Source organism: Callorhinus ursinus, unplaced genomic scaffold (genome assembly GCF_003265705.2).
Source record: "Callorhinus ursinus isolate GAN/ISIS: 27379988/994484 unplaced genomic scaffold, GSC_fseal_2.0 scaffold28, whole genome shotgun sequence".
Lineage (NCBI taxonomy): Eukaryota > Metazoa > Chordata > Mammalia > Carnivora > Otariidae > Callorhinus > Callorhinus ursinus.
Window position 1 is genome coordinate 20,864,372 of NW_027397090.1, and position 22,025 is coordinate 20,886,396.

Genomic DNA, 22,025 nt, shown 5'->3' on the forward strand with positions numbered 1-22,025 from the left:
CATTGGTCATGTGGCAGGACACAAGGAATGCACCGGACATCGGAGCAGGCGCCTGGCTGAAGTGAGGGAGGGCTGCACACGACAGGGGAAGAGGGTCATGCAGGAGCCCGGGCACAGATGACCTGAGCTTGGGAGACAGTCTGTGTGGCCACAGTGGACTCAGCACCAGCAGTGAGGTCAGGGGGTGATGGGCGTGTGAGGCAGGGTCACACAAGCCAGAGCCCACAGTCTGAGGCTGAGAGGAGGGTGTGCTGAGCTCCAAACGGCTGCCTCCCCTTGCAGGCACCCCCAAACCCTGATAGCAGGCCTCCCACCACCTCATCCTCACAAGCGCTAGGGCTGCACAGGGCCTGAAGAGAGACAGGGAGAACTCAGAGCCTCGGCGGACTTGCTCAAGCCCCATAAGGAAGGGCCGTTTGCAACAGCATCGTCGTCCCCCTCTGGGATCAAGGCCGCAGGGCAGCCTCTCATGGAGCTGCTTGGACAAGACTGGGGTTGGGCAGCTGTGGGCTGGGGGGGCACCAGGATGGCTTTGAAGGTGTCCACCCCTGCCTGGTCCTCCTGCCACGCAGAAGGGGAGTCCAGCTGCCCCCCTCGGTAGGTGGAAAGCAGCGGCCGTGACCCGGCATGACTTCCCAGGCCCCTGAACGGCAAGGCTTGCACTCAGGACTCTCATCGTGGACACCGGCTACCAGGGTCAGCGACACCCAGGCCACGGAGACGACCACCACCAGCGAGGCCTCTGCCAACGGCTGTGGCTCCTGGCTGTGTGCACCGGCTGGCCTCCACGTGGCCCGGTGCCAGCCCCTGGCCAGCTGCTCTGCCCAGCAGAGCCTGCAAGCCCGGAGCGATAAGGGAACTGTTTCACACCTCGAGGAAAACCTGCTTGACGTTCTGTTACAGAGACATCGGAAATCGAGACAGCGATTTTTACCTTCGTTTTTCCAGTGTTAGAATTGTTTATTTCACACCCCTCTCCCCTCATGGCTACTTGCAGGGAACAGATGCAGCGACCCAGCCGGGTCCCTGCTCCCTCCCCACAATGCAAAATGAGATTTGCTGAAACGTCCCCCAGTCTTTTTAAAGGAGCCAGCTGGCGGGGGCGGGGGTGCTGCATGTTGTTCCAGAACCTCAGTGGTGGCTGCAAGGGTGCCGATCTATAACAGTTGCTCCAGCTGGGCTCCCCTGGGACGGGACACCCCTCTGGAGTCCCCAGCTCCGCTCCCTGAGGGATCCCTAAATCCGGAAGCTGGTTTCACTGACCCATCGCAAGCTGGACACAGGTCGAGATGTAGGTGGCTGGGTGGTGGGGTGGGCCTGGTCCTCCCCGTGTGGAGGGCAGCCTCCGGACTCTGCCTCAGTCACCCCGGGACGTAGGCCATGTGCTGTCTGGACATTCCTGCAGTGGGCCAGGAGGCAGGCGGGGCGCCCCCCAGGTCCGCTGTGTGCACCATCACCTGGGCATGGGGTGAGCCCGCAGGACAACTGGTGGTCCAGGGGTCCTTGTCCATGCTGCGGGCCACGCCAGCCAGCTCTCTGGTGCCCTCACCCAGGTCCCTGCAGGAAGAAAAAGCAAGGCTTGGGAGAAGAGCAGGGACCCGGTGTAACCTTGACCCCATGACGGGCCCATGGGGCCTGGCCTTCCGTGGGCTTGGGGCAGGCTCAGAACTGCCCTGAGCCTGAGGAGGTCCCTCCACTGGTGCCCCTGCCTGGGCCTCAGACCCCGCACCTGTACGAGGTACATGGTCCAAGAAGCAGCATGCCCACCTTCCAAGGTGGGAAGGGACTTCTTGGGGTGGTGCTGAGGAAGGGGGCTCACTCAGAGTGTGCATAAACCCCAGGGGCCAGACTTCCTTGCCTGGCCTGGTTGCCCCGGGCAGAGAAGGGACACAGGGGTCCTAGGAATGTCTAGGGAGACACCCTTGCTCCTGTCAGGCTGTCCTCTGGTGGTCTGGGCCCAGATCGCCCACCGTCTGCATCTTCAGTTCCCTTGGGCATGCCACCCCCAACCCACAAAGGAACCCATTCTGCAGGCTGGTGAGACCCTGCCCCCACCCACTGGGCCCCTCTCCTGCATACACTGGCCACTGCTCCCTGCAGCCTATGCACCACCCCCAGCTTAAGATGCTGTCTCTCTCCTACCCCCACAATGCAGGCTCTCCCAGTCTGTTCACCTCAGGCATCACCTCCTCCAGGAAGCCCCCCCCGGGATCTCTGCTCCCACCCACACCTAATTCTCAGAAAAGCTCTAGGAAATAGTAGGAATTAAGAAGTTATCCCTTAGTTCAATGAGTAAATGAATCAATTAATTAATTAGTGGAGAGGAAAGACTGCTTAGCAGGCAAGTCTACGGACAGCCTTAGTTCAAACCCAGCTTTACACTTAGTAGTTGTGTGTGATTCTGGACAGCCTTCTTAAAATGGGATGAAAACAGCGCACCCCTCACCCCCCAAGGTTAGAAGAGTGTCTGGCATGGTGAGAGAGCCGGGAAGCATCCAGGAAGCAGAGGCAAGGTCAAGGGCACACCCCACCTCCTAGAGACGATTTTACCACCCGCAGTGGGAGCCATCAGGCACCGGGGCCTTGCCCAGGAGGGCACATACGAGAGGCAGCCATTCCTCCCCCACTGCACCGGCGTGCTCCCCAGCCGGGACACAGGACAGTCCGTCACAGGTCTGTAACCAGAAGGCGCCACCGGTAGGGGGTGACCAAAAAGCTCTGAAACCTGCCGAGGGGATATGGCTTTTGGAGAAGGGGATGCGCTAGCCAAGACCGTGTAGCACGGCTGGAGCTAGAAGGAAGGCTCTTGCAGCGGGTGGGTGAGGTCCTCTTGCACAGGCTCACAGAGCCCCCAGAACTGACCGGTCAGCAGCCGGTCACTCAGCAGAGGAGCCCACAATAAAGCCAGCAATGCCAGCGGCACCAAAGGTGTGGGGGATGCTCTTCCTCAGCGTTAACCGAGGCGGTGCCCGTGAGCAGGAAGCCGGCACCCGCTGAGTAAGCAAGTGGACAACAGATCAGGACACTCGGAGACAGGACCCAGCTGTGCTCTGGGAGAAAGAACGTGCAGAGAAAAGCATCCAAACAATTTGGCCCCAACAGGCCATTTCTAGAATGGCCCCAAATGTCGTCTTGGAAAAGAAAAACCACTCGATGTAAGCAGACATTCACCCAAACATGAGTGCAGTGGGTGGAGCATTTGGGGTGAAGCCCGGGGGGGCCTCAGATGCCAGGGCAACATGGCGCGGCACGGCGGTGGAAAGGGCGCAAGGCAGCGTCTCTGCTGAACCACCGTGATGTACGCCTACTGCGTGACCTAAGGTGCATCTGGAGCTCCAGGGAGGGGACAGGAAATTGATCCCTTCCCACAAGCACAGCACGTGGCACGCAGACACAGGACCAGACAGCCACGCCCAGCCCACGTGGGGCGCCACCTCCTGAGCCTCACTGTCCTCATGTGTGCCTCAGGCAAAAGAGCAGGAAGAACGGTGATGGCTGGCACTCACAGAGCCCTCCCCCCGGCCCAGCCCAGCACTACTGAGACCCTCGCTGTTGGAGAGAGGACACTAAGGGCTGAGCAGCCAGAATGCAGCATGGCCATCAGGTGGGGGTGGGCAGAGGGAAAGGGCAGCCAGCCCTGTTTCTGAGTGCTGCCCTCCACCCCTTCCTTGGAGGAGCAGCGGGCCCTGGGCCACAGCACGGGAAGCACTGGAGGTGCGTGCTGAAAGCAGGTAGGATTAGGGCATGGCGCGGCTCCCGCCAAGCAAGGGTTGGAGCCCGGGGACAGAGACCATGAGCATGGCAGGTGGGCAGGAGGCCCATTACACTATTCCCTCTGCTTCTGTCACCCCCAGGGCAATAACTGGTTCCGGCTGGAACATCCCTGGACCCCGAGGCCACAGGTCAGAGGTCGTAGGGGCAGCAGAGCGGCCCCTCGCAGAGACCCCAGTCTGCGTGCCCATGGGGTGCCAGCCCGACCGGTGTCTGTGATCCGCACCCGCGCCACCACGGGGCACCTTGCAGAGAAGCAGCCCGAGTGTGGCCGTGAGGAAGCCTGGCGGCCCAGGACACGGTCTCTGTGGGACCACAGGCCCAGAGCCCGCAAAAGGCAATGCCGCCAAAGACAAACGGCTGTGCCATTTACGGCACTCAGAGGCCCCAGCCGCCGGTGCCACTTGTCGTCGGGGTCAGAGGGCACATGCTCAAAGCTAGCGACACTGGGAGGCGCTCCCTCTGCAGCCCACGTGCCGCCTCGAATGGACTCCCTGAGTCAGAGAACGGGATGTAAGACAACGATCTTATAACGGCTCAGAAAGTGTGTGCACATGTGCAGGAAGTGTGAGAGACAGGACAGGGAGAGACAGCGAGCCCTGCGGGGTCCTCGGGAAGGGAGCTCACGTCTCTGCAGGTTTGAATTCCCAGGATAAAGGCCTCAGGTGCGGGGCCTGGACCCAGGGCTAGAAGGACCACCAGCCGCTGGCACAGGGGTGAGACCTGAGGCCCAGGTGAGCCGGAGCAGCGCATGGGGTGGCAGTGTCCTGACCAGGCCAGCCCCCCCGGCCTCGCCCCGGTGCCCCCCTCGCCGCCCCCATGCGCACGTGGTAAAACTGTAGTTGTCATGCGCCTGGCCAGGCCGGACCCCCGGCTCCCTGCTGCCGCCACTGTTGCTGTTGTTCAGACCCTTGAGGCCAAGGTAGGCCGCCGGCACCGTCTCCAAGTCCCCGGCTCTTAGCTGGAGCCACAGCTGGGTCGCCCTGGGGAGAGATCGGGGAAGGACGCTCAGAACACCAAAACCTCTGCGGGGCAGCTCTGCTGCTGTGGCCAGAAGCTCTAGAGATGGATGGCACCAATGGAAGCCAAACACTCACACAGGGTGAAGATGGCAGCTTGCACGTTGTAAATATTTTATAGTAAGAAACATACAGAAAAAGCTACGTTACAGTGAAGAAGGAAAGTGGTGGTGGGTCAGCCTTCCAGCCGCCGGCAAAAACTCACCATCGCCGGTCAGCCCTGCTCGCCTGGCACAGTGGGGTGCAAGCCGCAAGCTGGCCCAGACTGAGGGAGAACCAGACCAGCCCCGCGTGCACGGCCCAGTCAGGAAAGATCTTCCACGGCCATGAGGCTCCGTGAGCCGCGGGATGCCGAGACCCCGGATGCCACGGGGCAGCGCCTATAGCTCAGCTCCCGGAGTAGCCGGGGCAGCCCCCGCATCCCCACACACCCGCAGGAGGCCCCAGCACAGACAGCAGGTGCCTATGTAGAGCCTCTGTCCTCAGCTCCGGCAGCAGGGAGGGGTAGAGGCCACAGGGGCCAGCGTACCTGTCGGATGGCTGCTCACTCCTCTTCATGCACTTCATGAGGCAGCAGGTGAAGAAGGCCATGGACATGAGCAGGATGATGGCGCAGCTGACGATGGAGGCTATCACAGCCACCTTGAAGCCAAAGGTCTCGTACGGCGGCACGGCTGCAGGAGACACAAGGCCACCTCCTGTGTGGGGCTTGCCGAGGCCCTCGGCAAGCCCCATCCCATTGCGGGGGAAGGCAGGGAGCTGGTGGTGGGGGCAAAGTTCTGTGCAGAGTGTTGTCGGGGTGGGGTTATCAGGGAACACTGCCCTCTAAGAAAGGGGTGTTCGGGCAGGGTTTTAGAGGGTGTGTAGGAGTTCACAGCGGCACACTGGAAACAGCTCTGACAGCGAGGTCAGTGGTGGTCCCTGGTTCCCACACACTGAAGCCTGGGCCCCAGATGCCTGCACACAGCCCATGGCATGCTTCCACAAGGTCACAAGCCGGCACAACCCTCTCAGAGCCTATGGGCCGTCTCAGGTGACTTTCCGGAAGGGCTCAAAGGCTAGGTGACTTTCGGGAAGGGCTCAAAGGCTGGGGGGAGCAGGCCTCACATTTGCACACGGGGGTCACTGAAGACCACTCGGCGACACTGCCCTTCCAGGCACAGGTCAGGAGGCCGGACCCAACCATCTGGTGGCCTGAGGGGCAGTGGAACACGATGACCGTCCCCACAGAAGTGCCATTGCCACGGAGGACTTGGAGGGTGCCCCGCGGGGGTGGCCACACACGTGTGCACGTGCCTAGGAAAGAAAAGAGGAGGGATGGCGTGAGGACCCATCCTGGTGGGCGGAGGGTGGGCAGGAGCCCTGCCAGCCACGTGACGCTCCGGAGAAGGTCCCATGGCCCAGACTACTGGGCGTGGCAGCCATCCGGCCGGTGGCCCAGAGATAGACACAGAGGGGATCCGCAAAGTAAGTGAACTCTAGAGGTTCCAAAGACCACGGTGTTGAACTTTGTGTCAGAAGACAATAAAGGCAAATTCAGGCGACCCTTGAACACAGTTTGAATGGCTCGGGTCCGCTTGATATGGGACTTTTTACAGGACAGAATTGTCTGCGTATTTCCCTTACTTGCGACTTTCCCAACGTTGTTTGCTTCTCTCCCACTCCCTTTGTTGTAAGAACACAGTACATAACACATCTAACACACAAGCTATGTGTCTAGTGACTGTTGGTGTGATCGGTGAGGCTTCGGTCACCAGGAGCCAGCAGTGGTAAAGTTTTGGGGGAGTCTGAAGTTACACCTGAATAGCAGCTGTGTGGGTGTCAGCGCCCCTGACCCCTTGTGATGTTCAAGGCTCAACGGCACATAATTAGCATCTAAACATAGCTCTGAAGGCGGAGTCCAGAAAAAAGGGAGGGAGACATGGACAGTGTGAAGAGTAAACAGGAAAACTTCCAATAATGGAAGAAACAGGAAAAGATATTTGGAGAACAGAGGACAAAGGTTCAACCCGTGTGTGATCGCACACACCCACACAAACGGAACATCCCTGCGAACAGGAACGGCTGATGCGGGATGCAGCCCCTCACAGAGGAAATGCAAGGAGCCGAGCGTAGGAAAGAACACTAGTCCTCGCAGTGCTGGGGAGAGCTAGTCTTCCCCCCTCACGCTGCTAAAAAGGAAGAGAAAAAAGATCCGGGGCGAAGGTCCTGAGGCTGGAAACGCCCGCTCTGGGACTCAGCGGGTGGGTGCAGATCCAAACCTCCCTGGACAAGTCTGGGAAAATGTTAAGAGCCTTGTGTTGTGTGTATCATCCAAGAATTTAGCCAAAGGAAAGACGACGAATCTGCAGCCAGGATTTCTATACCAGGATGTTCACTCCCAAGCGTAAGCAGAAGAGTGGAGGGTTGGAAACCACCATGTGCCCTGCTGTGGAGCCGGGACAGGGAATCCAGGCACATCCTGGCAACAAATGCCACCATGCTGGCCTACGTGAGGGCACAGAGACAGGCTGAATGAAGCAGCAATCACAGCACTTGTATAAAATAACCACAGGGGCGCCTGGGTGGCTCAGTTGGTTAAGCGACTGCCTTCGGCTCAGGTCATGATCCTGGAGTCCCGGGATCGAGTCCCGCATCGGGATCCCTGCTTGGTGGAGAGCCTGCTTCTCCCTCTCCCTCTGCCTGCCTCTCTGCCTACTTGTGCTCTCTCTCTATCTCTGTCAAATAAATAAATAAAATCTTTAAAAAAAATAAAATAAAATAAAATAAAATAAAATAAAATAACCACAACGACAATAGCTGGCACTTCCCTGGAGCCTACTGCGTGTGGGACGCTGAACCCACACCTTACATGCATTAACACATCAATCTGCACAGCACCTTCCTGGGGAGCTGCCATTCTCCCCGCCTGACAGGTCAGCAAACCGAGGCACAGGGTGGTTAAGTCACTTCCCGAGGTCACAGGGCAGGGATTCGGAACCAGGCAAGGTGTCTCCAGGCCAGCTTCTCAACACACACGTGTGCACACAGACACACACGTGCAGAGACACACATGTATGCAAGATACACATGTATGCAAGACAAACACATGCACACACAGTGCACACAGATACACACGTGCAGAGACACACGTGCACACACGGTGTGCACAGATACACGTGTGCAACACACACATGCACACACGTGCACAGGCAGAGACACACATGTACAAACATACGTGTGCACAGACATGCATGCACAGACACACATGTGCCCAGAGACACGCATGCACACACATACATGTACACACAGACACACATGCGTGCAGGGACACACACGTGCGCAGAGACACACATGCACAAACATATGTGTGCACCGACATGCACACACAGAGACACGTATGTGCTCAGAGACACACATGTGCACACACATGCACAAACACACGTGCGCGGACGTGCATGCACACAGACACACATGTGCCAAGAGACACATGCGCAAACATATGTGTGCACAGACGTGCATGCACACAGACACACACGTGCGCACAGAGACACACATGCACAAACATACATGTGCACACAGACACACATGCACCCAGCCACATATCCTTCGTGTCCAGCTTCTCTGCTCAGGACAATGCCCGGGGGAGGCGCCAGGCATGACGTTCTGTGGTCCACTTGGCATGCTATGACCCGCCAAGCTCCTCCACTCCCCAGCCTGCTCATCATGTGGCTTTCCCCGTGTTTTGACTTTAGCACCAGGCCTTCCTCCTTCACTTGCTCCAGCCCCAAAACTTAGAGCCCTCCCTGACTCTTTTTCTCAATCCACGGCTAATTCACCAGCAAACCCTGTGGGCTGCGCTTTTAAAATCTATACCCAGGACATCCGCAGGGAGCTGGAGCGCCCCACCTCAGCACCCCACTTCACACAGGCTGTAAGGGCAGAGCACACCCAGGATGGGCCAGGGCAGTGGCTGTTTCTCAGAAGGACCACAGCTGCACACGCACACACCCCACACAGTGTGTCACATGTCTGCGCACGACCAGCCTCCTGCAGGGGAAGGCCAGGCCACCCGTTGTCACGCTGTGAGGGCGAGGCTGCGAAGGGGGCAGTGGCCTGAGCATCGGCCCTGTGTGGGGCAGAGCCAGGCCTCCCCCCTCGCCAGGAAAACAGCAGGAGCGTGGCTGCCTGACCCCTGGCTGTGCGCAGTGATCTTGAGGGACGGTGCCTGGCTGTGCTCTGCCAGGCTGCAAGTGCTCAGCCCTACCGGGAACCTGGAGGGGGGCCCACAGGCTGCAATGGGAGCCGGGGGCCTTATGCTTTGTGCACTTTGTGGGGGGGTGCTGACTCCCGGATCAGCTCAGAGGACACTGGGCACCTAATGGGCGCTTTGCGCCCGTGAGCAGGGCAGTCCCTCACTCCCTCACAGATGGGGAAACTGAGGCACACAAGGCTGCACAGTGCTGGGCCTCCCCATGTGCAGGTGTCCATCACCAGCGTCACCACCACCAGCAGCAATGCAGCTCTCACAGAATGTTCCGGTCAGAAAGGATCCTCACTCCTGGCCTGGAACAGCACTCAGAAGCACCCCAGAGGACAGCGGGGAGGAGCACTTATCCCCACTTTTCTGTGAGGACACCGAGCTTGCGGAGGTGGCGGATGCCACCGGGAGGGGCCCGGAAGTAACGCAGCAGCATAGCAGCGGCTGTCTCCACACTTACGCATCAACAACAGGGTCCAAAGTCACACCAGAAAAGTACGGGTCAATCAGAACAGAAAAACAAATGTCTTAAGAACCAGGGGCAGGGCAATGAGTTAGAAAAAGATAAAAGGCATTCACATTGGAAAGGAAGAAGCAAAACTTCACCATCCAATGACATGACCTTGGATCTAGAAAAATCCCCAGGAATCTAGTAAAAACCTGCAGAAAGTAATAAGCAATTCCCACAGGGCCGCAGGAGACAAGACCGACACGCGGAAATCCGTCGTATTTCAGCGCAGCGGCCGTGAACAGCCTGGGTGTGAGGCGGAGACGGCAATCCCACTTACTTACACAGGACAAACTGAACAAAAGAAGGGCAAAACTTAAACCCCGGAAACTCTAAGACAGTGTTGGCGGAAATAAAGGTCCTGAACAAAGGGGAAGCCGCCCGCCCCTGTGGACCGGGAGACGGACTCCGTGGGGACCGACGCCGGCCTCCGCTCACCTGCACACGCAACACGGCCTCTACCGGAGTACCGGCTGCCGCCCCTCCAGAAACCAGCAGGCCAGTCCCAAAATTCATAAAGACTTGCAGATGGAGCCCACACAAAAACTATCTTGAAAAAGAACAAAGTCGGAGGACTCACAGTTTCCTATTTCACAACTTTCCGCAAAGCTACAGTGACAAAGGGACAGACATCGAGGCCAATGGCGCAGAACTGAGAGCCCAGAAATAAACTCATATTTACAGCGAAGCAAGTTTCGAAAAGCGTTCCAAGACAACTCAGTGGAACGGGAACAGTGCTCCCGCAACCGGTGCCGGGACGATACCCACGTGCTCAGTAGAGCCGGCTCTCTGCTCACACCGTACACGAACTAACGTGCAGTGACTCACAGACCTAAATATAAGAGCTAACTCGGAGAAGGCAGAGGGATAAATCTTCCTGACCTTGGATCAGGCAATGATTTCTCAGATATGACACCAAAAGACAAACAACAAAAGCGAAAAACAGATAAACGAGACTTGATCGAAATGAAAAACATTTGTGCTTCAAAGGACAGGATCGAGAAGTAAAAAGACAAGCCCCGGAGCCCGAGAGAACGTTTGCCAATCACACCTCTGGTAAGGGGATTGTAGTCAGAATGCAAAAATTATGATTAACTTTTTTAAAGACTTTATTTATTTACTTCTCAGAGAGAGAGAGAGAGAGAGAGACAGAGAGAGAGAGAGCACAAGCAGGGGGAGGGGCAGAGGGAGAAGCAGACTCCCCGCGGAGCAGGGAGCCCGACGTGGGGCTCGATCCCAGGACCCTGGGATCATGACCTGAGCCGAAGGCAGACGCCCAACCAACCGAGCCACCCAGGCGCCCCTAAAAAATTATTATACTGAATTATAAAAGGGAACCAAATTTAAAAATGGGCAAAGGATCTGGATGGACATTTCTCTAAAGATAGACCAGTGGCCCGTGGAAAGATGCTCAGCACCCTTCGCCTTCAGGAAAGCGCTAATCAGGTCAGGGAGGGACTGCATCACATCCACAAGCACCCGTACATGAGACAGAGGGTGACAGGTGTAGCAGGGATGTGCAGAACCCGGAGCCTCGCGCGCGGCAGGCGGAAAGGTAGCGGGCGGCGGCCCTGGCAGGTACCCAGCGCTCACACGGAGAGTCAGCGCGTGATGCCGCAACGCCCCGCCCGGCTGCCGAACGGAGAGATGAAAACACATCCCCCCAGACTTGTACACACATGTTCCCGGCAGCGTTATTCACAACAGCCGAAACGGAGAAACCACCCTCGTGTCCGCCAACTGATGAACGGATAAATGGCATATGGTACAAGCCACACCTGGACTATCAAAGGAGAGAGGCACTGACCTACCGTGTGGCCAAGCGGCCACAAAACCTCACGTGGTCTGACTGCATTTCTGTGAACCACCCGGAAGAGGCCAATCCTCAGAAGGAAAGCGGATTAGCCAGGGGCGGGGAAGAGACGCTACGGCATGCACGGCTTCTTTCTGGGGTGATGAAAGTGTTCTAAAGCGGACCGTGGTGAGGGCTGCCCAGATCTGCAAATGTACCGTGAGCCACCAAGCTGCACACATTAAATATCGCGTACTTCAAATGGGTGAATCATATGGAATATGAATTACATCTCAATAAAGCTCCTACACCATTTCAAGAAAATACTTCTGTCAATCAAAGAAATGCAAATTTAAAATGCGAGGTATTGTTTTTGGCCTGTTAGCTTGGCCAATATTAAAAAGACTAGCCTACCAGGGTGGGCAGGGGGTGGAAGGGCGCGGACACAGCACCTGCCCTGTGCCCTGACCTGGACGCTTCCCACTCACGCTCACTGGCCTGGGGCTACCCAGAGGGATGCACACTCTGAATCCAGAGTCAGCTCTTAACTGACCAAGCTCTGCCCCGAAGACGGCCATGGGGGAGGGCATCAATGTAGTCACGAACGAATGGAAGGATGCCCAGAGTCAGCGGCCCCCACCGGGATCCCTGGACCTGGACTCATGCTGACCTTCCGGGCAGGGCAGTTTGGAACCGGGTAGATAGAGCACGGCAGCCACAGGCCAGCCACGTGGCCCCTTCTGCAGAGTCACCGGGCCCCAACACTTCCCAGACCCCAATTTAGAGCTGTCACTTCTGCATTCTTGTGTGGCTCAGCAGCTTCCTTCAGTACCGCCCAGCATGGCCCTTGGCGAGGGGAGGGGCCTGAGCCCTGGGGGTGTTCGCAGCGGTCTGCCCAGCCTCCCGCACCCGGTCTGTACAGCTAGAACTTTCTCAAGAAGGCCAGGTGCCCCAGGGATGGAGCCGCTGATGAAAGGTCCAGGGTCAGGGTCAAGCTGGAAGACGTGGTAACAAATCCCTTCAACTCTGCGACGTGTCCGGCATGTCCGAGACAAGCCAGGGAGAGCGCCCGAGCAAGCGTCACTGCTGCATGTAACCAGGTGGTCCGCTCTGCCCTCCAGGGCCCAGCCCAGACCCCTACCCCTCGGGCTCTGCCGGCCCCAGGAAGCAGGCAGCAAGCCAACTCTGCACCCGCCCCGCCCCGCCCCGCCCGACCAGCTGGGTGACCCCATCACTCCACCGCTCTGGGCCTGGGACCCACCTGTAGGTGCAGCAGCGGACCGGGGGCCGGGGGGCCTGCCCCAGACAGCATAGCCCCAGCAAGGAAACCACCACTGCCATCTTGGACACAGCGCGCCCTGGCGTGTGCACAGGGTGGGGGGAGGGCCTGTGTCAACAGTCACATCCTGTGCTGTGGCCAGTTCCGGGACCAGGGTGCCCATCCTCGGTTTCACCACCTGGTAGTGCTCCTCCCCAAGTGCTCAGAGCCGTGAAGGTGGGAGATGTGGGGCGTCAGAGGTGGGGAAGGGGCTGCGCTGACCTGCAGACCCTCCATGGTGCACCCCCAATGCAAGACAGGAAAAAGGATGTGGGGCTCACCCTGTGAACACACCGTGAGGCTCCGAGACTCAGAGCAGTCCTGGCCCCGTCCCCAGCCCTGTGGCCTCAGACTCTGCATTTCCTGGCAGTGAGGGGAGCTCGTACCCCTCAGAGACGGGGAGCCGCACCACCAGCACAAGTGTGCTGCTTGAACACTTAAAAACACAGGCCTGAGGAAATAATCCTGGTGAGTGAGGGGTGGGTGAGAAGCCCTGCCCACAGCCTGTCCTGCAGAGGAGGCCAGGCTGGGAGCTCAGGCCCCCATAATCCCAGAGCCTGGATGGGAGGCGGAGGACAAGCAGGAGGGTGCTCCTGCTCTGTGGGAATGTGCCCAGCCCCCAACCCCAGGGCCTCTCCACAGGGTCAGACTCTGCTCCGTCTTCCGGACCCAGGTCCTCGCTCAGACTCTATGTCCCCATCTGCAAAACGGGGTGACCTGCCCCCCAGGCTCACGGAGAAGAGGAGGACCACCCCACGGAAACCTTAGAACTGCGCCTGGAGCTCAGAAACTGTCCCCTGGGAGGGGGCTTACTGCCTCATTCTGACCCTCTAGTCCATGGCACCCAAGACACCTCCACCTGCCACCCTCCCAGCCCCAGGCTGCTACAGGGTCTCCTGCATCCCTTCCCTGGGCTGATCCCGTTTTCCAGCCGAGGAAGCTGAGGTCCACCATGTCTACCCAAGGCCCCAGGGTGTCCACTGGCAGGGTCCCCACAAGACTTTCCACAGGACTCGTGACACACAGCCAGGAACAGGGCAGGGAGGTGGCACGTGCCAAAGGGTTACTGGGGATTCAGACACACCTACCAAGACCCCCCTCCCAGAGACGTCCTGAGGAGTCACCAAGGCCTGGTGGCTGGGCCAGCTGGCTCCAGCAGCCGTGTCCCCGAGACACTGTAAACTCAGCCTCTGCTCACACCCTCACTGACCCCTCCCCAGCCCAGAGACCCCCGGGCCCCCTCACTGGCCCGCCAACAGCCCCTCCCTTGATGTCTAAGAGGCAAATCCCATCTTCTCCCGTCCCTCAGATACCCAGCGGCCCCTGGATGACCCTCTCACCTGCGACCGGCCCAGTCACTGGACGCTGCACCCCCAGCCCTTCTCTGTCTGGACCAACACGCCCCTCAGCCTTTGCTGCATTATTCCTCAGGCCCTTTATGGCACCTCTCCCTGTCTCTTTTTTGCTATGCCCAAATATATCTTAAAGGAGGAAAAACACTGTGAATGCATTTGTTGCAAAGAAGACACAAACCCAAACCAAACCCTGTGGGCTCCCTGGACAGTGAAGGGCAGACCTGCCCTCGAATGGCCGCATCTCCACCCGACCCCCCCTCGCACACTGAGGGGAGCAGAGCCTGACTCGGGTGCTTCCCCAGCCCAGCCCGCATGGCCAGCAGGGTGAAGGACAAGCCTCTCTTGTTAATCTTTTATCTGGAACCTTGGACCACAGGCCTGCCCCTCCCATCCTCCTTCCTGGAGACCACGCTGCCCTCAAACCCTGACCTCACCCTCGGGGGCCCCAGGTAAATAAGTTACCTTTCCCACTTCTGCCAAAGGAACACTGGAGACGGGGGAGGCAGGCCGCAGGGACAGCCTATTGTGGGCCTGGGTCTCTGCACCACTGGGGGGTTGCTTCTTGCTCTGAGTCTGTTTCCCCCAGTTGGAAAGGGAAACCTGAGGAGGAGAGTTTAAAAGGATGACCTGCACACACACAGGTGTTCTATGGAGGGTGGGACCCCCCACGACCCCAGCAGGGGGGCAGCCACATGTGGGAGGCCCACAGCCCTGGCTGTGTGTCCTCAGGCAAGACACTCACCCTCTCGGGTCGCATCTCCTTTCCCCGTGGAGGGCGGGCCCGGACCTCGGCCAGGGTAGAGACTGGGTCACCCAGGGACTCCCCTGGCGGCTGGCAGGTCAGTTCACACCAGCGGAATACAGTCTTCCAGAGCAGAGCCAGGCTGATTCCCACCCTCTCAGGGGAGAACATCAAGGCTCTGCCCGCACCTGGAAGGAGGGCGAGCTGGCCTCGGGGGAATAGAGGCCACATTTGGATTCCCACGGCGCGCCCTGAGCCTCAGTCTCTCCGTGAAGGAGAGGGCGCAGGTCAGCTGTACGGCAGGGCCGTAGGAGTGCCGCCCAGGGCACACCCTCGCCATCCTGGGTCCTCCTGCTGCCCCCTTCCCAGGCCCCTCTTTCAAGGCCTTCCAGAAGGTTGGGGGGGTCACCTCCAGCTGCTGGAACCCTGTGTTCCTCCTACCGGGCTGCGTTCCTACACAATCTCCCCCATCAGGGAGTTGCTGGAGCTGCCCTGGGACCAGGGCCAGAACCAGCGGGGACCTGTGGGCAGTGGAAGGGTGGCCTCCGTGGTGGGCTGAGGACCCAGTCAGCCACTCAACATCATTTAAGCCCTTGCTCTGAGCCAGCCTCCCCCACCAGCCCTTCACCAGCCACACATGGGCGATGGGGGAAGAACGTGGACCCCAGGACGCAGCTGGACTTCAACACCTGCCCTCAGGAAAGCAGAGTAATGTGTCCGTTCTACGACTGCAGGAAAAACACCCCCTACTGCTATGTTTTAGGGAGTGCCAAAGTGTCTCCGAAAGACCCCCGCACACATGCCTTCACAACCCCACAGGGACAAGAGGGCACCTATTTCACGGCTCAAGAGACCGGGGCCACGGGGCAGGGGAGTGGGGGAGTCTGGATGGACATGTTACCCGGTAGCAGAACGGCCATGGCCAGGGTGGGCGCACAGGCCCCCCTGACTCCGCCTGGCCTGTCCACAAGCCAGGGGGCAGGTATACAGTGTCCACCACTGAGGCCAGAGGCAGAGGGGGGCTTCCAACCCAAATGCTGGAGAAGGACTCAAGGGCTGGGAGCGCCCCCTCCCCAGGGCTCAGGTCTGGGAGAAGGCTGAGCTGTAGCTGATCAGAAGCAGGGACTGGCCCCTGAGAGCCCTCCCCACGCTGAGTTCTCAGCCGTCTTTTGTATGCAAACATCAGGGCCCGCCATCCCTGTCCTAGGCTCCGCTCGGCAAGTCCCTCCTTCTCCTGGTCAACATCCAGCTCCCCAGGCTGTGCTGCAACACAGCCACAGGGTCCTCAGGAACAGGAGCAAAGCACGGAATTCGGGAGGGGGGGGGGTGGGAGGGAGTCAAGGAAAATAAACCCACCCCACCCAGCCAGGGGCAGGTCTCAGCTCCTGCCTGCGAAGCTGAGCACCTCTGCTCTGCTGGCAACTTACCTCCTCGGGCCTCAGTTTCCCCATTTGAGAAGGAGCTGCCCACCAGTCCCTCCCCCCCCCCCGCCCCCAGCGTGGCAGGTGTCATTGTTTTAGGCCTGAATGGCTGTCCCCAGGGGCTGTGACCTGGGCCAGCCTGCTCCACCAGGTCCACCTTCCACGTGTGCGAAGAGCCCAATCCTGCCCCTGGCCTGGGGCGCAGGTGTGCAGAGACCCTCAGGCTCAAGGGGGAGGGGAGGCGTCCACTAAAGTGAGGCCCTGGGACATCTGGTTCTGCTTCTACAAGGGTTAGGCGTTAGACGCATTCATGCAGCAAAGCCAGCTTTCAAACCCGGGCCTTCGGAGGAGTGTCCTACACCCCAGCCAAAACACGACGGTGAACCCTCATCAAAACCCTCTCGAAATCAGTCACGAAGTAAGCTAACTGCCCGCCCACCCTCCTCCCGGAGACCCCGGGCCTCATCCCGGGCCTGGCAGCCGCGGGACCTCCGGCAGTCTCTCTCTCCAGGCTCAGTTTCCCCACCTGTGAAGTGGGGTTGGGGGGCCAGCCAGGAGCACGTCCCCGCAAAGACAGGCCGGTTCCCCACGTCCGCCGCACCGACTTCCCCTGCACCTAGCCGGCCGCGCCGGCGGAGAGGGCACCGCACCGGGAGAGGGCGCGCACCTGGGCGGGTGGGCGGCTGGGCGCCGGCGCCTGGTTTCGGACCGCCCGCAGCCGGGCTTCGGCTCTGCTGGGGTGCCGGCTGGGCCGGCCGAGAGGGTCGGGGAGGCTCGTTCTTGGGCGGCTGCCCGGCTGGGGGCCGTCCCGGACCCGGTTGTGCGCCCCTTCTCCCGGCTGTGTGCTCCTGCCCCCACCGCTGTGCGCACCCCTCCCCGTCTCCGCCGTGCAGCCCGCCTCTCAGCTTCCCTGTCGGTGAAATGGGTGCAGAGCCCCGCTCGCGGCCCGCAGCCCCAGCGCTCACCTGTGCGGTTCCCCGGGGCGGACTCCGCGTCCCCTGCGCGCTCCCCCGGCCTCGCCCTGCGGCGAGGGGTCGCGGCCGCCCCGGGCATCCCTGCGCTCGGCGGCGCTCTGCGGGGACTGCGGGGCCCGAGCCCTTGGGGCGGGGCAGCCCTGGACACGCCCTCCAGGGGCCCCGCCCCTTGGGTCTGGGGGCGGGGCCGGCCCCGCGGGAGCCCCAACCCCCAAGGGGCCAAGCTGGCTGTGCAGGAAGTCTCGCTCCACGGCCTTGCACGGGCTTTGCCCTCGGCTCCCGCCCCTGCGAACACCCCGGTGCCCCAGGCCAGGTGTCTTCCGTGAGGGGCACATGGGGACCCCACCTGTGTCACCGTAGGCCAGGCCCTCTGAGCTAGGGGTCCTAGGTCTTCACTAAGGAACTCCGGGTGCTGGGGGCAGATTCAGACCCCTGGGCTCTGGCTGTGCCCCCCCTACACACCCGGGGTACCTGCCCTCTCCTGGCTCGCCCCCTCCAGCTCGACTCCCTTGGGTCGTGGTACCGGGCTGGGTCCGGAGCTGCGGCCCGCCCCTTTCTCTCCCAAACGCCGCCCAACCCAGGCGCCGCGCCCCGCGCCACCCTGGCAACCGCCCAGGGGGGGCTCTCCTACCATTGACACAGGAGCTGAGGCGGCTCTGGGTGGCTCAGGGCCGCTGCTGAGTAGGCTTGTCGCCCTGCCTAGCAGAGGGAAGCTTCCTTAGCAGAGAGAACAGCAGATGCAAAGGTCCTGAGGTTGGAATATTTTGGAAGCTTGAGGAACAGCCAGAAGTCTGGTGGCTGGCTCAGGAGGTCTGGGAAGGTGGCCCAGATTGAGAGGACTGGCTCTGGAGGCCCTGGCAGGTGGCAGCCAAGAGGTGAGTGTTCTCCTGGGACCACAGAGTAGCGTTCCAGCAGAGCAGTCCCCCCCACCTGCTTTCCTAGTTCAGTAGAATACGTGAGGGGCATGCCCCTATCCTGGGAGGGTGCTTTCACCCCATAATATCTGCTCCCCACTTCAGAGCGGTGAACCACACATGACAAGTTTCTTCGATTCCCTTGACCAAGCAGGTCTTTCCCATTTGCCACATTGGGAAGCCAGGTGAGTCCACAGGGTTCCCTCTAGATCGTGCTAGGGGCCTGGAGCCCCAGAATTCCCTTCCAAATGCCCCCCAGCCCATCTCCAGGGCTTGCACACAGGGCTGGGAGGGGAGGCGGGATGGCTTCCAGAAGCCCAAAATGCAGAATTGAGCCTGGTCACTTAGGGTGTGTATGTTTTCTGGGGCTGCTGTAACAAGATCCCATGGGCTGAGTGCCTTAGGATAACAGCAATGTGCTCTTGGGGTCCCCGGGGCCCGAAGTCTAAGATCAGGTGTCAGCAGAGCCGCCCCTCCAAGGGTGCCAGGAAGGATCTGTTCCAGGCCTCTCTCCAGCTTCCCACAGTTCCTTGGCTTGTGGCAGCATCATTCCAGACTTCACGCAGCTGGCTGTCCCTTTGTAGGTTTCTTTCTCTGTGCCCAAATTTCCCCTCTTCTATAGGAACACTAGTCTTACTGGATTATTGTCAGCCTTTTGACCTCACTGTAACTTGGTCACTTGGAGAAAGATGCTGTCTCCAAACACTGCATGTTCTGGGGTGCTGGGAGTTAGGACTCCTGCACTTGAATTTTGGGGGTGGGGTGGGCACAGTTCAGCCATAACAGATGGTATCAAGGTCGGAGACAGACATTTTTCTTAGTGTGTGGCTTGGTTGTGTGTTCTGGGTGTTCAAGCATGTGGTGCTGGACAGCTAGGGGTGGCCGAGGACCTCTGCCACATCCCATGGGAACCCATGTACCTCGTCACGGCCCAGGGCACCCACTTGCCAACAAAGCCATCTCCACAAGCAGGAGGCACTGGGGCTCTGGGGTTGGTTCTAGAAGTGAGTCCACGGCTGATAGGAGCCACGAGCTAGGCTGCCCTGTCCACCGTTTCCGGGGCCTCTTGGAGAGCCCAGCAACACTAACTGTGTGCAGGGAGGGAAACTGAGGCCCAGGAGGGAAGGCACTTAGCCCACCTCAGATGACCAACTGCCTGGACCACCCTCACCCTGCCCCGACACCTCATCCCCCCATCTGGGGCGGGGATCGTGTCTCTAACGGTCTTCTCCCATGCCACGGGCCTTAATGTTCTCATCTGAGGGACAGAGAAGGCCTGTGTGGCCACCTCTGTGGCACAGCTCACGGATCATGTCACAGCCTCCGTGGTGTTAGGAGGGTTTCTTTTCCTCTGCTGCTGCCCCTGCTTGTGCTCTCTCTCTCTCTGGCAAATAAATAAATAAAAATCTTTTTAAAAAAATAAATTTTAAAAAAAGATGGTAAGAGTTAAGGAAGCAATGTGGCCTCACAGGCTTGCCTTTTTTTTTTAAATTAAAAGCAATTTTTAATAAAGTAATCTGAGCTTGTAGCTCCAATGAGCTCAATGTGTGGGGAGGACTTTTCCCACAATGGCACCCTCGTGCACACGGGCCCTCCAGCTGCCCCACAGGAAGGCGGCAGCCTGGTCCCCTTCTGCAGGTGAGCCCCTGCCTGGAGCCTGCTGCCTGCCAGGGCCCGGCTCTCACTGCCCGGCTGTCCTCCCCGGCCAGTGGCCTGCACACGCCAGCTTGCCTAGGCCCTCAAGAGGGAGAGCGGTGGGTCCCCCAGGTGACATCGAGCTGCTGCCCACAGGTTCACAATGACAGGGATGATGGAGCAAGGCACCTGGGGGGAGACAGGCCTCAGGACCATGTGCTTCCCTGGAGGGTGAAAGCAGGTGATGGATGCACAGACTAGATCCCATCAGCCCCTCGTGGGCGCCAGGAGCTGGGACACTGCGGGCACGGGAGGGACACGGCCTGACGGGCTCCTCTGTCCCCACCGCTGGGCTGCAGGTCACTGTTTGCTGTCCCTTGACTGTTCTTTGTGCCATCTGAGGTTTGCAATAAGCATGAATCCATTCTCTAATCAGAAAACAGGAAACTAGTAAAACGTTTAAGGTTAGGACACCTATAAAGGATTGCACGCATTCACAGGACAGTCTGGATCCCACTGTGAAAAGATGTGGGAGACCCTCGTTTACAGATAGGGAAACTGAGGCACAGGGAAGGGGACTGTCCCATCCACGGCCACACACCACAATGAGAGGGTTCCGGGCCCTGCCGGGGGTGGAGGCTTGTCTTCACGGCGCCCAGTGCTCCTGGGCAAGCCGAGCAGTAGCAAGTGCACAGGAGGGTCAAGGGCAATCCAGGGGCTTAGCGCTCATGAGCCGGCTAAGCTTCTTTGAGGCCTGCACCTGCCCAGTGAGTCTCCAGTTACCAGAGAAGTGTGAGAGCCTGTCCCCCCACCAGGGGCTCCCAGCTGGCCTCCCAGCACAGGCCCAGTGCCCAGGGGCCCCCATCAGGCCCCCTTGTCGCCCTGTGGGTGGCCTTGGACAAGCCCCGCCCCTTTCTGGCCGCCAGTCTGGTCCCCACCTCACCCAAGCCACGCCTGCCAATGCTCAGAGCTCTCCTGCAGGCACCTCGGAGGCCCAGGCCTGGGGAGGCACTTCTGGGGCCTCTTATTGAGCAGTCCCTCATGAGGCCTGGGAGTCTGCCCAAGGCCATCCAAATGGACAGATCAGAGCAGTGCTGGGAGGGCTCTCATTTCACAGATGGGGACACTGGAGCTGGGAGGGAAGGGTCTGCCCCTACAACACAGCTCCTCCCGGACCTTCACGCCAAGGCCCAGTGGCCAGGGACTGACTGGCTCTCTGTACCTCAGTTTGCCTACCTGCATAATGAGAGCACTAGCACTCCTCCTACCTGGGCTGAAAGGCTGACAAGAGGTGCGGTGCCTCTAAGCATGTCCAGCATGGCAGGCCCACAGTCGGGGCCGTAGGAGAGGCTCCGTGTCACCTCCAGAGAAGCAGGTCTGCTGGACAGCAGAGTGGTAAGGGGCTGCGCACCCGCTCTTGCCCCCTTACTCTCTGTGCCGACAGCCATGCTTTCCAGTGACCATCTCAAGCACTTGGCTGTCTTCGTTTTATGGGTGAGAAACAGGCTCAGGCCTGTGAGCCACACAGTTTGCTAAGGGCCTGCCCTAGTCAGCTACAAGAGACAGAAACCCAGCATCAGCCCGGGGCGATGGTAAGGACTTCTGAGAGAGGCCCCTGCGGGAGGTCCCTGGGCAAGTGGGAAGAACAGCAGACCTTCTCCATCCTGGGAATCCGACCGACCGCGGCTCCCTCCCCCAGCACGGCTCCTCCCTCCCACTTTGTGGGAAAAGTTACTGATACTCAAGCAGGCCACGTCCCAACAAAGCCGCCCTGCCTCACGCACCCCTCCTCAGCATCGCCTTGTGCCAGTCCGGTCCCCAGCCCCGGGCGCCCCGGCACGGAGACACCTGTACTCCCCGTGGTGTGTGCTGCTCCTGACCACGGCGGCCACCAGCCCCGCTTGTGTCCCTGGGGCTTGGCCAGGAGGGAGAGAGGCCATGCTCCAGTTACCTCCAGACCAGAGTGGCTCCACACCACGCCGCGTCAGCGTCCTGAGGCCGCCGCAGCAAAGTGCTTAGGACCGCAGGAGGGCACTTGCTGTTCCTTGTCTGGGGCCGCGCTGGTGCCGTGTCTGCCTCTGCCCTCCCCTCTGAGCATCTTCTCCCTCTTCCTACAGGGACACCCGTCACGGGGACCTCCTCCTCTAAACTACATCCCCAAAGATCTTATTTCCAAATTATGTCCGTTCTGACATTTCGGGTGGACATGGATTTTGGAGGCACACTATTCAACCCACCAGTCTGTCCTCTGACCCTGTCAAAAGTCACTTTGGTCTCGTGTTCAGAATATATCCTCCCCAACCCCGCCGCTCCCAGGTCTTAACCCATTCCAAAAG

General features: G+C 59.7%; 1 protein-coding gene across 3 annotated transcripts; it reads right to left on the bottom strand.

The window, feature by feature from the left end:
- Window positions 1–939: 939 nt before the first annotated feature.
- SUSD3 (sushi domain containing 3) lies at window positions 940–17,269 on the bottom strand. 3 transcript variants are annotated; one of them, XM_025891744.2, is made up of 5 exons: window positions 17,132–17,269; window positions 5,898–6,086; window positions 5,320–5,464; window positions 4,599–4,754; window positions 940–1,557 (listed from the first exon to the last, which is right to left on the bottom strand). In XM_025891744.2, the coding sequence occupies exons 1-5, from the start codon at window positions 17,217–17,219 to the stop codon at window positions 1,362–1,364; spliced, it is 774 nt and encodes a 257-aa protein (XP_025747529.1). In that variant the 5' UTR covers window positions 17,220–17,269; the 3' UTR covers window positions 940–1,361. The 3 variants fall into 3 exon arrangements, with proteins under 3 accessions (XP_025747529.1, XP_025747528.1, XP_025747578.1); XM_025891743.2 differs by lacking the exon at window positions 17,132–17,269 and adding an exon at window positions 12,592–12,787; XM_025891793.2 differs by lacking the exons at window positions 4,599–4,754; window positions 17,132–17,269 and adding an exon at window positions 12,592–12,787.
- Window positions 17,270–22,025: the final 4,756 nt, after the last annotated feature.

What these genes read in the sequence shown, in the direction of transcription:
- SUSD3 (XM_025891743.2), bottom strand. Translation starts at nt 12,772, where the DNA reads ATGGGCACCCTGGTCCCGGAACTGGCCACAGCACAGGATGTGACTGTT. An exon ending in AGTGACCCCCGTGTGCAAAT is followed by an intron (nt 5,465 to 5,897) that starts GTGAGGCCTGCT and finishes TGTCTCCTGCAG; the next exon opens with CCGTGCCGCCGTACGAGACC. An exon ending in GACAACTACAGTTTTACCAC is followed by an intron (nt 1,558 to 4,598) that starts GTGCGCATGGGG and finishes TTCTTCCTGCAG; the next exon opens with GGACCTGGGTGAGGGCACCA.